The 17,106-nt window shown below is 41.6% G+C and overlaps 1 protein-coding gene across 1 annotated transcript in view; it reads right to left on the bottom strand.

The window, feature by feature from the left end:
* Positions 1-8,811, bottom strand: part of LOC114554228 (constitutive coactivator of PPAR-gamma-like protein 1 homolog) — a 35,389-nt gene extending 26,578 nt beyond the window's left edge. Inside the window, exons 1-5 of the mRNA XM_028575925.1 lie at positions 7,926-8,811; positions 5,807-6,053; positions 5,627-5,709; positions 3,719-3,847; positions 3,246-3,336 (exon numbers count right to left, since the gene is read on the bottom strand). Of these exons, the coding sequence (XP_028431726.1) occupies positions 3,246-3,336; positions 3,719-3,847; positions 5,627-5,709; positions 5,807-6,053; positions 7,926-8,399 (1,024 nt within the window). The 5' untranslated portion in view covers positions 8,400-8,811. The remainder of the gene's footprint in view (positions 1-3,245; positions 3,337-3,718; positions 3,848-5,626; positions 5,710-5,806; positions 6,054-7,925) is intronic.
* Positions 8,812-17,106: the final 8,295 nt, after the last annotated feature.

The raw sequence follows: 17,106 nt of genomic DNA, 5'->3' as shown, positions 1-17,106 counted from the left end.
TGATGCAGGAATACTCTCAACTCTGTGATGTCACCTTGAAGATTCTCCTCCCTTTCGCGTCGGCATATTTGTGTGAGGCAGGATTCTCCGAAATGACTGCACTCAAAACGAAATACCGCAATCGTGCACAAATCGAGGATGATTTGAGGCTACGTTTATCAGACATTTCGCCAAGAAATTGGAGGGGGGGCCCAAGTGCAATGGACCAGCTTTGGGGGGGGCCCAGCTTGCAAAAGGTTGAGAACCCCTGATTTAGCTCATTACGTTTTGCAAGTAAACTCTTATTTTATCTCGTGTTCTGAATGAAAAAATAAAGTTTAAATAGAAAAAGTATTAAGGCAAATTTCACAGATGTATGTTTTTTTTACTGTTGATTTATTTAACTTTTTCCACTGTTTTTTAAGTTCAATAATTGCAACATCTTTCCAGAAGTTAATGAGTAATCGTGTCAAATTATCGTGATTTCAATATTGACCGGAATAATCGCGATTAGTTTTTTTTTCCATAATCGAGCAGCCCTACACTCAAGCTTTTAAAGCACTTCAACAGAACCTTCTGATCATCATCATCAGTCTGCGTATATACATCTGTGGTTCTGAATCTCCCATTTGACTAAAATCATGATATGTAGGGGAGTACACACATTTCTGTCCCATCACCCATTTCCACAGCTGTTGCTTAGAAGGTTAACAAGGCCACAATTAAATGAATTAACATCGGCGTTTTACGTGTAAAGCCCTATGGACCTTTTTCACAGCAGACATTTTGACTTCTCATAGTAGGAAAAGCACAGCTGAAACTGATAACCTTAACGATGGCTCAACTCCATCAAGTGTCCCAGTAAGCTATTTCAGTGAGTCAGCATGCACAATACCAGGGCCTCTCCTAATTGGAATGCAGCCATCATTAATGGTTTTGAATACACCTGTGCTTTTCCTACTATGACATGTCAAATGTCTGCCGTGAAAAAGGTCTATTCGCACGGGACTATTACCAGGGGACGTGATTTGGAAATTCTCTCCCCCCGCTGGGCGCCTGGGTAGCTCACCTGGTAGAGCAGGCGCCCATATATAGAGGTTTACTCCTCAACGCAGCGGCCGTGGGTTTGACTCCGCCCTGCGGCCCTTTGTTCCGTGACAGGATAAGCAAAGTCTCTGGGCCCTATCTTGCACCCGGAGCAGCACAGCGCAAAGCCCGACGCAAGTGTCTTTGCTAGTTTAAGACCGTGTTGAATTTCCCGTCCAGCGCCCACATCGTTTAAATAGAAAATGCACCTGCGCCCATGGGCGTGCTGGTCTTATAGGGAGGTGTGTTCAGGTGCATTCTGGGCGTATTTCTATCTTGAGGCAGCAAAACCTGGTCTAAAGTCAACGCAGCATTTCATAGTTATTTTAACAGCAAATTAGTAAAATGCTCCTAGGCTTATGTTACACACACAAGGACGCGCTGCAGCACACAATCATGCAGGAGAGTTAAAAAACATATATATATATTACGCTGCAAATCTGCGATCATAATGGCAATGCACAAACGCGATCTGGCGTTTAAAGGGAATGGGAGATGACTCTGATTGGTTTATTGCATGATACACCAAAAACACACCTATGATTAATTAAGACACTTTTTGAACAAACAACAACCCTTTTGAACCATGCGCCCGGCACACAGACCCTTTCTTCCGCCGCAAAAGTGGATTCGTACACGGCCTAAATGCAGCTGCGCCAGGCGCTTCCCGCCGAGCGCTTAGATCGTTAAAATAGGGCCCTGTATGTTACTCAAATTTAGAGGGACAGAAAAAGTCTCAACAGACTGGTGAAGAGGGCTAGCTCTGTTCTCGTCTGCCCTCTATTATTACTATTACTTCTATTTCTTATAATACTTTTTGTATATTTTTCCTATGTCTATTTAATGTGTATTTGTGTTATTTTGACATATGTGAATTTTTCTTTTGAGCTGCTGTAAAAGGAATTTGCCCTGTGTGGGATTAATTAAGCAATATCACACAAGAGGGTTTGATTTAACGTCATTGTTGGCACGACAGTGATGCGGCTAGGACCGAGGTTCGTAAGCATCACTAAACCCTTGAGTGTAATATTGCAATTATACAACAACGGTTACCAACAAAATAAAAGTTATAATAAAACTGTATTCATATTGTGGGGCATTTCGCTCTCAAAATGAATAAAAAGCAACAGAGCCAATTTCTAGTCCCTCCCTGTTTAATCAGCCAGTCAACTTAAGCTAATGTTAGCTTTGTTGAGATCGTGGAATTTCCCAAACTGAATAATTAGCGCAAATACAAACCCCAAACTGCTTTGCTAGCTCTATCCTGTTAAAACTTAGAAAAATATTTTTTCAATGGATAGATTTAGATACTAAACGTCCACGAACTTCAAACACCAGAGATAATTTCCTGTGCCTGTAAAACGTTAGTCAGCAGCTAACTTAAGCTAACGTTAGCTTTGTAGAGATCGTGGGACTTCCCAAACTGAATAATTACCGCACATATGAACACAAAACTAGCTCAATCTTGTTGTGACTAAGATATCTTCTGAAATTTTACTTTTACTAATTTTACTTTATATACTGGTTGGGGAGCTTTTGTATGTTCCACTGTGGTTCCTGCATTACTAACATAAATACAAATGTGTTTAAGCAGTTTTTTAATGCAACTCCATAATGTTGACAGAGAAATGGCGGAGTGATATTTTAAGTGATGCGCCAGGTGTGCTCAAATGGCTCTGGGTGTGCTGTCATGCTGATATGAGCGCGTTCTAAATGCCTAGTTGACCAATCAGATTGTGTGGTCGGATCTATTTATTGTATAATAAAGTATCTTGTCTTACTGACATTATCCCCCACATATAACGTCAAGGCTCTGTCAAAACTTTCATTTATGATCGCCAACGCAGCCAATACGACCCTGAATCAAAGAGATGCCGATTCACACACGATTAATATTATCACACATCTGTGTTTGGCAAAATATGGTGGTGGAATTCTTCCCTGACAAATTACAGACATGGCAGATCCACACAGGATTAAGATCACAGACGCTCTCGCAATTTTATACAAATTACTACAGGTTAGTTTGCTGAAGGTAATACTAGTCCTGTGTGAATAGGGCTTAAAAAAGCCTTTTTGTATGGACATGACCAGCAGTCTAAAGGCACACTTTCTAAAGAAAAGAAACTAGCCAGGTCAATGAAGACCAAATGTGTCTATAAACAAAGCAACAGACCCACCTGACTGCGGAGGGAAGTGATAGGGCTGGCTGGCCACTGAGTAGTACTCCACTGCCTTCTTGAAGCGGATGACTTTGTCATCAGTGCACGTCTAAAAGAAAAACATGAAATAGGATGAATACACACGGAGCGGTCAGAACATACCACAAAAGAAGAAAACATCTCAGTCTTTGTCAATTAAAAAGGTGGACTCTGTGATTCTGGAGAAAGGTGTTGAGTTCATATTTGAACTCAACACCAGAATTATCGAACTGTGTGTGTGTGTGTGTGTGTGTGTGTGTGTGTGTGTGTGTGTGTGTGTGTGTGTTCAGCTGCGACCCAGAGCAGGACAGAGGCTGCAGCATGGATTAATACTACAGTTTCTACCCGGGTTACAACAGGTTTTTCCATGCATTTATTGCGCATGTCCACATCGCTGTGACGATGGAAATATGATTTATGGGTCAGCACTAGCACAGCTCGAGTTTACATACCTGCGAGTGCTTGAAGATGTCCTTAGCAACAGCCTCCAGGTCGGTGATGTCTGGGATGTTGCACACGTAGTCGGCCACAGCCTGGATTACAACGTCACAGGGTGGGAGCACAAGCTGGTGGGCACGCACCTGACAACACACAACCACTCAGGTTTACAATACAACTCCCCATGGCAGTGTGTCCAGCAACATCCTTTTCAAAATGCTGCAATTCGCTTGGAGTTTGGCACATGATAACAATAATAACTTATATTGATAGAGCACTTTTCAAGGTACTCAGACACTTTACATAAGTTAAATCAAAGAAAACTAAAAATATATATCACACTTTAAATGCATCTCACACACACACCCACACCGCAAACTATTTTGTTCATAAGTAAGTATAGGTATTTATGATGAGACTTTGATACCGTGGCTCCACTGCCTGATTGCGCAGACTTTGGCTCCAAAATTACAAGATGGCAGTGCCCGTATCAGGGAGATTTTGGCTTCATGAAGGCGAGGCTCCACTAGCAAGTGAACTCAGTTTTCTCAGTCAATACAGCACGCACTGAGGAAGTAATTGCTTCAAACGACTACATTTATCATCAACAGTGACCGGACCTCTGCATAGAAGGTGGCACATTTGGACTTGTTGTCGATAATTTTGTCAGAGAATTCTCAGCCAGCAATTATCTAGTATAATCTAGTAATAAAAAAGCAGTTGATGCTGCTTTAAACCGCACTAGTACAGTGCCCATTGGAAATGGGTCTGTCTGAAACGTGACAATTGATTGGCCTTCCGCTGTTGCTCCTGTTGCTTCCGCTAACCCAGACAACTTGACACTGCACTTCCTTGGGTCCTGAACACAGGGGGGTAGCACAACATTCTGGGCCCTGTAGAAAGGTATTTTCTACACAGCTATTCATTCCAGCATATTTTTGGGCCCTCGGTACTCAGTCCCCTTTCCCCCCCCCCCAGTCCGACACCCCTGCCTGAGCAATACAACTGACATAGTTGCTTGTCGCAATGTTTCAGCGTGCTACAATGTAAAAATCACTGTCCTCACTGTCTTCATCTCTTCTTGGATGTACTGTAGCGAGCAACAGAGAGAGCTGTACCCAGCATGCTGTTCTGCGGTGTAACAGTTAGTAGGGGTCTCCTCTCAATTCACCACACAGTGTGTACATAACACACTACTTATACACTTGTCCCGTAGATCACAGATTTTCAACGTTTTTTAAACCAAGGACCCCTTAATTGAAAGAGAGACTGTGCAGGGACACTCTACTACATATATTGTATAAAATTAAGATGCATATTAAACTGGGCCTACAATAACATGTAGGTAGGCCTAAAGCCTATACACACCTTTTTAATACATTAGAATACTTAGCTATTAAAATAATTGTTGCCATGATTTTATAAATCAGGTTTCAATGTTAAACATGTGGCGCAGTAAATCTTTAGGATGAACTGGATCTGTGGATGGCTACCTTACCTATAGGCCAGTAAGCCTGTCATTCACAAATGTATGTGTGCTAATAATATGTCACACAAGACATTTCAGTTTTGCTTTTTTTAAAACTTTCAAAAAAACTAACAATTTGGTGGTACCCTGCAGTATCTCTGAGGACCCCTTAGGGGTCCCTGAACCCCTGTTAAAGATCTCTGCCATCTGCCGTCTGTACATCTCAAGAGCTCACACTCGATACTGCACTTCCTTGGGTTAGTGATTGGTTAAAGGGTTAAATTAAACTCTTCTCGTTTGACAAAGTGAATGACAATTGTGGTTTTCGGAGAAATAGTAGCACTATGTGCGGAACCATTGTTCCACTGCGACTGTCATTCACACACACACAAAACTCACAGCCCACTTCAATTAGACTGGATTACAAAGACATAAACATCATTTAAATATTTACCTTTAAAGATGCTAATGGATGCTCTGGACCAAGTAAGCTCCAGTGAAAGGCAGCCAAGTCTTCATCAGGCAATATGTGATTTCCTATAAAAATAAAATTAAAAAGAATACACACAACTGCACATCAGCCTCATTTAAACTATCCCCTCCCTTTAGATTCTTCCCAGAGTGTCACACTTACCTAAAAGTGACGCAAAAATGACAAAACGATTTGGGTTGAGATGGAGCTGCCGAGCCACTTCGTGCATCAGGTACTGGCTGGTGGTGAGGCTTTTGCCGTTGCGGCTCAGTTTGAGGGCGTGGGCGCTGAAGTAGTATGGGATGTTGCACAGAGCGTAGTCAGAGTCATAGGCCACCAGGCCGTGGAAGCCGTTCTCCCTGCATAAGGCTATCACTTCCAGGTGGTGGTCCTCGATGCTCTGGACAACCTTAGGAGGAGCCAGCACAATTAGGCTTTAAATGGTTAAGGCTCAAAATAAACCTCTACATAGATGTAGTGTTTAGGACAGAAACAGGGCGACAAACCAGGTGCAGCTTTGTTTTAGCTGCTCTTAGAGAATAAGCCCGACACAGCTGATACTCCAGAGTCCAGACAAATAACAGGCTTTAATGATAGTCTATACATGTAAACTTTTATCCAGAGTATGTGACCAAAGAACCTGAAAACAGCATTATATGAATACTAACACCATATACAGGATTTACCACATACAGTGGTGCTCATAACTTTATGAACCCAAATGGATCTTAATGTCTTAATTAAAAAAATTAGAACCTTTAAGGACACCAATTTTCTTTGTGAATGAATAATTTATCGTAAATAAATAAATGTTCTTCCTTAAAATACAGGGGGCATAAGTATACACATCCCTATGTTAAATTCCTATAGAGGAAGGCAGACTTTTATTTTTAAAAGGCCAGTTATTTCATGTAGCCAGGATACTATGCATCCTGATAAAGTTCCCTTGGACTTTGGAATTAAAATAGCCCCACATCATGACATACCCTTCACCATACCTAGGGCATGGTTTTATGTCAGTTAGCCTAATAGCTGGTTTGATTTGCATTGAGAGATGATTTTATGGAAAGTACCCCATGCCAATCTCTAGGTGTGGTGAAGGGTATGTGATGATGTGGGGCTATTTTAATTCCAAAGGCTAAGGGAACTTTGAAAAAATTAAACCCAACTCACAATATTCTTCAACAAAACACATGAATGCATGAAGTAATAAAGTAAAATATAATGTATAGCACACTGCATGGAACTCATTGGGATCATCTTTATGTTATGCCCTGACACAATGAATGTTACGGACTGAAAGAAACACAACATTTAGGTGGTATTGATAAAATACATCTGTAGTATTTACTGAGGATGGACACCTGTTTGTGGATTAGGCATCTGACCATTATCCAGTCTACTTAATAAGGGCAGTATCTGTGCCGTACGGTGGATCGGAGCGTCCCTGAATTTTCCATGAAACTTGTGCAAAGATGTGAACAAATCATGCTGCGTGCAGAATATGAAGCACGCTTTTTTTTTTTAACTGAAGGTAACTATATGAATATCTCTACTTTGTAGTGTTCCTGCATAGGTAACATTTAGGGACTGTAACTAATTATTTGCAATACCAATAATCTGCCGGTTGTATTCTGCAAAAATCATTAAGGTCTGTAAAAGGTCAGTCAATAGTGAAGGTTGGCAATCACAATTTATTGGCAATCACAATTTATCAGAGCTAAAGGGGGTGTTTTCAAATGAATCATTATGTCTAACCAGCCCAAAGATAGTCCATTTACTATCTTAGAAAACCAGCATATTATATTTTTGTATTTGACAGACTATGATAAGTGAATTTGGGGCTTTTATTTGTTTAAAAAGAAAAGTACTAACATGATAAATAATAATAACAATATGCTGTTAAATTGGGTTCTCGTTTCAGCATTAGTAATATTGTTTGTATGTTCCAGCAGGACTTCCCCTTCAGAATCTCTGTACTGGTAAGTTCAGGGAGTCAGTTTGATTATTGATCAAAGAATCACAGAGTAGTCTGAGGTAATGTCACAGAATCAGAACGAGTTAGGTACTAAAAAGCAGGCCACTGACTCCACCGCTCACACTCCTACAGGCACAGTGATTCACTTGGCCGAGGGTGGAAGCAGCTTTTATCATGGGTGAAGTTGGCAGTGATGACATGGTGGGCAGCTAGCAGGCTAACCAGAGAGCCTGCTAACTTATGCCGGCGGTGGTCCAGAGTGGCTCAGCTCAACAGGCACTGCCAGGCCGAGTTTTCACTCACCCCGACGCGGAACCTGAGGAGCGCCAGTCGGATGCAGTGGGCCATGCACACGGGAGGAAGGAACCAGACTTTGGGCGGTGGAGTGCCCTTGTTCTGGACGTGGCTGATGATCTGCTGGGAGGTCTGCCTCTCGTTCACCTGCCGCTTGACCCACTCGTGAAGACGGCCTTTCTCCAGGGCGCCATTGAAGCACACCGTGAGCTTTATGTTGCCGTTGAAGCAGGCCTTGGAGAGGGCGGCCAGGTAGCCCAGCATGTGGTTCCACTGGCCCCCGCTGACCCAGTCGGTGTAGAAGCCTCCGTAGAGCCGGTGGAGGCAGTTCTCGGCGTCCACCAGCAGCCTTAGTGGACTCTGAGGTGATCTCTGCCGGCCACCTCCAACCATACTTCCCCGGGCAAGCTTCTGGAGCTCCACCGGCACCACAGCGCTGGGGCAATGCTTTTCAATGTATTCTTGGAAACCCAGGACACCCATGTTGAGGAAGACGGACACTTGACAGCGAAATTAAACCGAAGTGGGTTGCGGTGCACCTCTCCCCCCCACCCCCTGACAGGGATCGACAGCAGGCTGGGGAGCTCTGAATATGGCACGAGGTGGAATATTAATTTCGAAAGAAACGAAGCAAGGCTGCTATTTTAAAGCATCGTCAGTTTTTGGTGGTGGTCGCTTTTTTGTTCATGGCTGCTGCTAGCCGCCATGTGTTGATTCACGGGGCCATGTCGGAGGTCTGTCCGGAGTCCGGAGAGAGAGGGGGTGGGGAGAGGGGGGGGATACATGACGACATGACGCACGTACAGAGGCACGCCACAACAAAGGAACACGAGCAAGACAGTTCACTGCTGCTTACTTCCGCAGATACTTTCACGCAGCTAAAGAGGCGAAAGCCTTCGCTCCAGCGGTGCGGACACACCCAACTAATGTTAGTGGCGAGTCTGGCGACAAAGCCTCACGTCTCCTGTTTCTTGGCCAAAAAGTTGCACATAAACCACTAAACCAATGTACACAGCTCAAAGACTACAACCGGCGGCCAACTAGTACACGCACGTTCCTGTTTCCGGCAGTCACTGGAGTTTACGGCACATTGCTGCCTCCCATAGGGAAAAAAATGTATCATCCTATTTCCATAGGAACAATGCGTTTGCATTGATTCAATTCAATTTCAATTCAGTTGTATTTAAATATTGTCAAATAGAAACAGGCGTTATCTCAGGACCCTTAACAGATAGAGTAGGTCTAGACCACATTATAATTTCCAACAATTCCCCCTAAGAGCAATCATTTGGTGAGGCAGTGGTGAAGAAAAACTTCCTTTGAACAGACAGAAACCACAGACAGACCCAGACTCTTGGTGGGCGGCCATCTGTCGCTGCCAATACACATCAGCAATTGTAGAACCAGATGCAGATTTTTTTTAAGATTTGTTTATTTTTTTTATTTTAGGCCTTTATTTGTGACAGGACAGCTTAGGGGAGATAGAGGGGGAACGACATGCAGCAAAGGGCCGCAGGTCGTAACTTAACCGGCGGCCGCTGAGCCTCTGTATATGGGAGCGTGCTCTACAAGGTGAGCTACCCAGGCGCCCATACCTGATGTATTCTAGGACAACTTTTATAATCCCAGGGTGGTTCTCCGTAGGATTTAACAGGCTTTTCATTGCCTCATAGGCTACAGTCTTTCTCTTTCTTCTGTGAAGCCAGTGCATTCCATCAGTAGATGTTTCACTGTCCGTTGTTGTTTACATATTCCACAGAGCCCATCTTCATGCTTTCCTATTTTGGCCAAGTCCCATTGTCAGTCCACGATGCCCCAGCTTCAGACTAGTCATCATGACTGTATGTCTTCTTTCCGCAAAAACCCCTGGCTCTTTATCACACTTCTCTGAATGCTGTAATAATGCCGCCCCATGTTCATATGTTCATGTCATATGTTCATGTTACTTGAAATATTTTAGAGAAATCCTGAATTTGTGTTTCAATGGTTACGTATATATAATAATTTGTCATATAATGACCTAAATCAAATGTCAAAACAGCGGATATTTTATATGCTCAGTGGACAACAAACTAATTGTGCTCTCAGTATAAAATGTGATTATTTGGAAATTTTTTAGCTAAACTCACTCAATGTTTCAGGGTTGACTGCCTACTGACTTAGAGGTGGGAATAAACACTAAACTTATGTTAACGGTGCAATATGTAATACTGACAGCTAGTGTTTAAAATAGTAACTGCAGTACAAATTCAAAATACTGGAGAGAGTCGTCTCCCCCGCGCCCTCCTCCCCAGACTCAAAGTTCACGTTGGTTGCCAGGCTGAGACCGCAGCATCCAGGTTGCTAGACGCTTGTCTCACATAGCCAGACATTACTTATGTTGAGTTAAATAAAGTTGTAACAATGTTGATTTTAATAACTATGTATGTTTTAAGTAATAAATTGTATGCTGTAACCGGGTTATGAAAATAGGAATGAATGTAGGCTATATGAATGTAAAGAATAGGTCCAGACTGATCTGGTTATCACAATCACCACCTTTTGTCTCTGTAAACAATAGGTAAAGACAGACCCTTTCTCTCCCCCTCTCTTCCTGTCTTTGGTTAAATTGATTAGGTTAAAACCAACTATTAACATATGAAGAGAAACGTCTCTTTGAGTCTCCAACCTCCTGGTGCCAAGTCTGGGTTAGAACAAAGGAAATGCAAACTCTGTAAACTTGAATATAATCAGCAATAAATGATAATCAACCTTAGTCTGTGACCTGGAGTAGACCTGAAATTCAGAGGTGTGTCCTTATCCTGAGAGACAGGAATAAATGTGGGAGCAGGAGAAAGATTCAGGACTTCAATCTGTGACCCCGCAAGGGAAGCAGTTGGAGTCCGCTGTTTACAGCGTATTGTTTTGTCATGTCGCATGGCTGCAAGCTGTGACCCGACAGGGGAAGCATGTTTTGCAGTCTGCTGCTGGCAGTGTTTTATGTTTGATTGTGTTTTGACTGTCGTTTTCATGTAGTTTCATTAAACCTTTTGCTTAACTTTCAATTCGACCCCAGCCTCTCCTCCTTCCTCCAGAAATCAGAACGACCACGTCATTTAGACATTTCTTAACACTTAACAGCACAGCAGAGTAGCTAACGTTAGATGCTGGCTATATTAACCATAGACAGGATATAATGGACTAGCAGACCCCATTGCTCTGGACGGAGACCAGTGAAGGCTATTAGAAGCACTTTTCCGGTGATGGCCAGCTTTACTGCGCAGCCTCCGACTGAGAGAGACAACGTAAATGTGACGTGAGCAACATGTCTGAAAGTTGTAAGTCTTCTGGTAGCTGTGCCAAGAGAAATCTCAATCATTCCCAATCTTACAGAGAAGGAGAGTGTAGGTATATGTAAGGAGATAACATGGGCACAGGTTAATTATTGCTAACTAAAATGCTAGTTAACATTAGTAATTAATCCTAAACCTGTCCAGGAGGAAATTAGCCAACTCGTGTCCTTTTGGGCTGTAAGCTATCTCCGTCTTTCAAATACATCTCCAATATTTACCCAGGGTTTGTTACGTCTCTGGTAATGCAACTGTTGGAAACTTGCCGTTTTTTTTTTAGGTTGGGTAGAATCTATACTGACGTTACAGCTGTAGCGCACTGGCTTTACGTTTTTACAGGTATATCTGGCAACCCGGCCTGGCTGTCAAACTGGGTAATTGATAACAACACACAGGCCAAAACACAAACAGAAAATCCGTCAGGGAACGGAAATTTCTAAAGGAGAAAATACTGGCATTAGCATGATTGTCAGAAAAGATAGTATTTCAACTTAGCATGTTTCCTTAATATCTGATGACTCATTGGGGTCATTTGGGGATTTATTACAGTAAATATATTACATATTGGACCTTTAAGCATTAAGTATCTAGTATCAGTATGAAAGGAACAACTTTTTGGTACACAACTTGAGCAAAGATTAGCTACATTTAAAGGGGTGATAGAATGCAAAACCGATTTTACCTTGTCATAGTTGAATAATGAGTTTAGTGGGTAACTAGGACATACATAAAACCTCTAAATCCCATTGACACCTCTTTTCTCTGCAAATCTCACAATTTGAAACTGCCTCTGAAAACGGAAAATCTCAACAAGCCAAACTGTAAATATACTTGAATTACGCCAAAAAATGAAGCTAACTATCAGTGATTTGTAGCTACACGTAGCTAGAAATGAAGGGACATTCACAGCTAACGAAACCCCTAATCTTCACAAATATTAATTAACTTGAAATCGGATATTGTTGTTAGCTTTATAAGACATTTAGTTAGATGTTGTATAAGTGGCGTGACAAAATTCAAACTGTAAATATCCTTGAATTACGCAGAAAATGAAGGTAACTATCCGTGATTTGTAGCTACACATAGCTAGGATTGAAGGGACAGTCGCAGCTAACGAAACACCTAGCTAGTCTTCACAAATATTCATTAACATTAACTTGTTGTTAGCTTTATAAGACTGTTGAGGGTAGATGCGGTGAGTAGTCGTGAGCAGATATTAACACTCAGGATGCGACCAAGATGATGCGAAAACCGATGGGCTTTTATTGTGAATGACCAAATTAAGGCCCACAGGCAAAAATAATAGAAAAAATTAACAAAATTAAGGAAAGTAACTAAAAAGCACTTTCAAGAAAATAAATTAAAATTGACTTACGAGTCATAACTAGCAAACAATCAGATAAACAATTGTATAAAAATGGACCTTAATTCAAGTCTCAGCACTGAGGATGTACCACAGACTTATGTCTTACTTCCTCAGTGCGCACTTCAGCTCTCCCCCCAGCAAATGCTACTGTGGCCCTATATAGCCTGATGACAGCCCCTCAAATTGGAACATACCAACATACCAAATACAGGGGTGGCGCAGGTGTGTAGATAAAGCCACACCTGCGCATATACCTATAGCTATAAAGCTAAACTAATACAGTACAATACATACAATGTATGCAATGGTCACAACAGTTAACCACAGCCACAAGACATCTTGTTAGCTGTAAAATATAATACATAAGATACAGGACAACTTCCTGTTACCCCGGAAGTCACAGATAATTCAAACAAAAGGACAGCAGTAAACCATCCCCCACAACAAAGAGCACATGCTGGTAAGCCCACAACATTTGACCCTCTTTATACTTTTACACGCAATAAACGAACATTAATTACCAAAGACTTAAGTGCTGCATGGTTATTCTACCAGGTGATGTCTGTGACAATCTGAATGATTTTACTCAGTGATGTATAGATAAATATAACTAGGCCTATAGCAAATCACCGCAGTATTAGATGTTAAAAAACCGTGCACAAAACTACGGGATTAATATGGGAAATTTGATAAATGATATAAAACCAATATACTCTCACTCTCACAAAACGGGCCATTTAGCTAGCAGGAAGAGGGGAGCTCTGTCAGGGCAGCGGCGTTTGGTAGTCCATGCTGTGGGCTGCCAGCCGTGACGGAGCTCCAAGTACCTCAGAGCAGGCCGGGGTCTGTAAAGGAAGGCAGGCCGGGCAGCGAAATAGCGAAATAGCCCGACAAACAATGTATAACTTTGCAGTGTCTGAAATATGAGACCTGCTGTCGAGTCTCCCATGTGTTTCTATGTAGTTTGCTCAAACCAATCAGCGTGTAGCTCATTCTGAATATTCATGAGCATACCATATTTGGAAGAAAAGCTCTTGTTCCAAATAGAGCCATATTCACAGGGTAGTTAAGGCCCTAATAAAATACCATTCGGGCAATTTTCAGCCCAACCAATGTTACATACCCCATTAGGAGACCTTAAGGAACAGTGTAAAATACCCTATATAATCATTCTATCACCCCTTTAATGGTCAGCATTTGTCACTTCAAATTGATAAAAATAGAGTTTTTGATAAAAAAACGTATGTTACTAATTCAAAGTTTGTAGAGCACAAAGGCACTCTAAAACCTGCCCTGACAACTGCCGTTTTAGCTCAGTGGAAGCTCGTAGAGGTAGCTGCAGCAACTCCAGTTTGCTAGGACCGATTCAGGTTGGATTTTTTTCAAACGAAAGTACTGGCATATTTATAGCAATCAAGATTAATGTAAAAAATTGGCCGGAATTCTCCTTTAACTGGCATGTTTGGCCCCTTACTAACTTAATGTCCCACGTCCTGGTTGTTTCTATTAGGACACTGAGTCACACACTCCCAAAGTGTTGTGATCATCTACAATATATGGTTGCGATCACAGGGTTCAAGTCCACATGTGGACCAAAAGTACAGAGTGTGAACTGGTAGCTGGACAGGGGCATCCAAATAACACATTGTGTCGACAAGGACACATTGCAGATTCATCTCCAACAGACCATTTGTCGTTCATGATTTAAAGCAAGCTGATATAGGCAGTGTTGTAATGTAACAAAGTACAAATACTTCACTACTGTACTTAAGTAGAATTTTCACGTATCTGTACTTCGTTATTTATATTTCCGGAAACTTTTACTTTTACTCCACTACATTTCCTAAATAAAATGTATACTTTTACTCCACTACATTTCCCCTAAGCATCTTAGTCACTCGTTAGTACAAAATAAAATCTGAAGAAATTTCTTACACTGGAAAAAAGCAGGTTTGGCAAATCATTGCTCCTAAATTGCCAAGATACTGCACACTCTATTCCAGTTGGTGACCTAATGCCTGTTTGTTGTGTAGCGGCAAAAAAACCCAACCATAGGCCAAAACTAAAGAAGAAGAGGAGGAAGCATAATGACTGATAGTGTCATGGAAGCACCTGGTGCAGGCTCTGCTGCCATGGTAACAGACGATGACCACTCCGATGACGTGGGGATGAAGATAACGTTACACACCTTTGGCCATAAAGTTCATAATCAAAGTTTGTTTTAACTTTTACATCTAATACTTAAGTACATTTAATATCAGAAAATTACTTTTGCTACTACAGTAAATATCAGATACTTTAAGACTTTTACTCAAGTAATATTCAAAAAGGAGACTTTAACTTCTACCAAAGTCATTTTCTGGTAAGATACTTTTACTCAAATATTGCTTTCAAGTACTTTATACAAGACTGGATATAGGCTACCTAAAAATACATAAGTGTCATTTGTAAGATAATCACAAAATGAGTCAAGCTAATTCAAGTTAAGTCAAATTTATTTATATAGCTCAATATCACAAATGTACATCAATGAGCTACAGTCTGTACAGTCTGTACAGATTCAGAATACATCGGTGAGGGAAATACCTACACAGACAACCATCACCAAGAGACACCGCAGCTCTTTGCTTCCTGCTGCTGTCTGTCTCCATTTATGCCGCAAGCAAGAGAATGTGTCAAACCACAACACCACATCACTTTCTTAAGCCAAGTGGTGTGTTACCTGTACGCATTTTGAGCGCCGTATACAGCGGACGGGTTGGGTTTAGGAAAAAAAGAAAGCTACAGTTGGGTTTAGGAAAAGAAGAACCGGGTTGGGTTTAGGAAAAGAAGAACGGGTTAGAGTTAGGGTTCGGGGAGGGGGGGTTAGGCTCGCTATTCGTGGATTTCTTGTCTGCTTCTAATACAATCCAACCCCACAATTTAATCGATAAACTCATTAAAAACTTTGGTTTAGATTTTAAAATGCTGAATCCTTGATTTTTTAACTACCATAACTCCTGCATTTCAGGAGAATTAAGCTCATCTTCAGGGTCCCCTCAGGGCTGCATCCTTTCTCTACTACTCTGTATTCTCTATACTAATAACTGTCGCAGCTGTTGCGACAGCGGATTCATTTTAAAGTTTGCAGATGACTGTCATAGTCAAAACAGATACAACTGTTTACTGTTTATTGATTGTTTATCTTTAGAGTGTATTTTTTGTACTTTTTGCACTATCCCTTGCTGCTGTGACATTGGGAATGTCCCCGTTGTGGGATTAATAAAGGATTTTCTTTGAATTGTTGTACAACATATATGAAAAATGCAGAAGGATGTCAATGTCGGCTAGTCAACACTGGTGTCTTTGAGCAAGACACTGAATCCAGAGTTACTCCCCGGATGCTGTATGTAGCTGTCTACTGCTCCTAATGCTTAGGGTGGGTTAAAATGCAGTAATATAACTTAGGGCCTACTATTAAAAAAATGTATAGGTTATTATAAGGATACTGATATTATCTCCTGAAAGGTTACATTAAACATTCCACACATAGACACACCTGCCATGCAGATAACAAAAGTACCAATAAAATATAAGTAATAAAAAAGAGTGGCCTATCAGATACATTGTGCCAAATACTATTTACAGCTTATAAATATATTATTGCATGTTATAATGTAATGTATGTGTAATATAGCTTTTAAAATGTGACTCTGATGTAAAAACATGTACAAATATATTGCATTTAATGATCCATCATGGGGTGCTATGTAGATCATCAGAATTTCCTACAGCCTGAAAAAGCAGCAAATAAAATCCCCTCCACAGAGTACTGCCAGAGGGCAGCATACCACTAGGAACGGCTTGTGTGTGTAGCAGTCATTCAGTGGATGACTTCTCCTTTATTTTTGGCAAACTTAGTTTTTTCAACATCTCAGCCAGTGAAATGATCTCATAGTGACACAGAGAAACCGGAAGCAGACAGCAGACTCATCCCCTGCTGAAGTGTGTATACTGCATACCATGTGTTCCATAACATATCATAACTCCCACCAACATACTTATGTGTATCACTGTATTATGATTGTATGCATTGTTTTTAATTCTACATTAGTGTACTGTAAGCTTAAAAGGCATTTCAAACCAGGGTACCCAGATAGCTCAGTTGGTAGAGCGGGCGCCCATGCGTAGAGGGTTTACTCCTCGACGCAGCGGGCCCGGGTTCGACTCTGACCTACGGCCCTTTGCTGCATGTCATTCCCCCTCTCTCTCTCTCTCTCCTTCTATTTCTTCAGCTGTCTTGTCAATAAAGGCCTAATATGCCCAAAAAATAAATGGCACAAACGGTAATGCCACCGCTGCACTCTGAAACCCTTTCTTTTCAGTGGCTTGCACCACTCCACAGCGCGACCGCTGCCGGTTAAACTTTGGCCGCAACATGCTTTACATGTCGCTGAACCCAGCGGCAAGCGCAGCGCAAACTGAATTTGGTCTAAAAGGCCCTTGTCTGTATCCT

Source organism: Perca flavescens, chromosome 4, assembly GCF_004354835.1.
Source record: "Perca flavescens isolate YP-PL-M2 chromosome 4, PFLA_1.0, whole genome shotgun sequence".
Classification (NCBI taxonomy): Eukaryota; Metazoa; Chordata; class Actinopteri; order Perciformes; family Percidae; genus Perca; species Perca flavescens.
The sequence above is the reverse complement of the archived record's forward strand: the minus strand, read 5'-3'. Positions and strand labels throughout refer to the sequence as shown.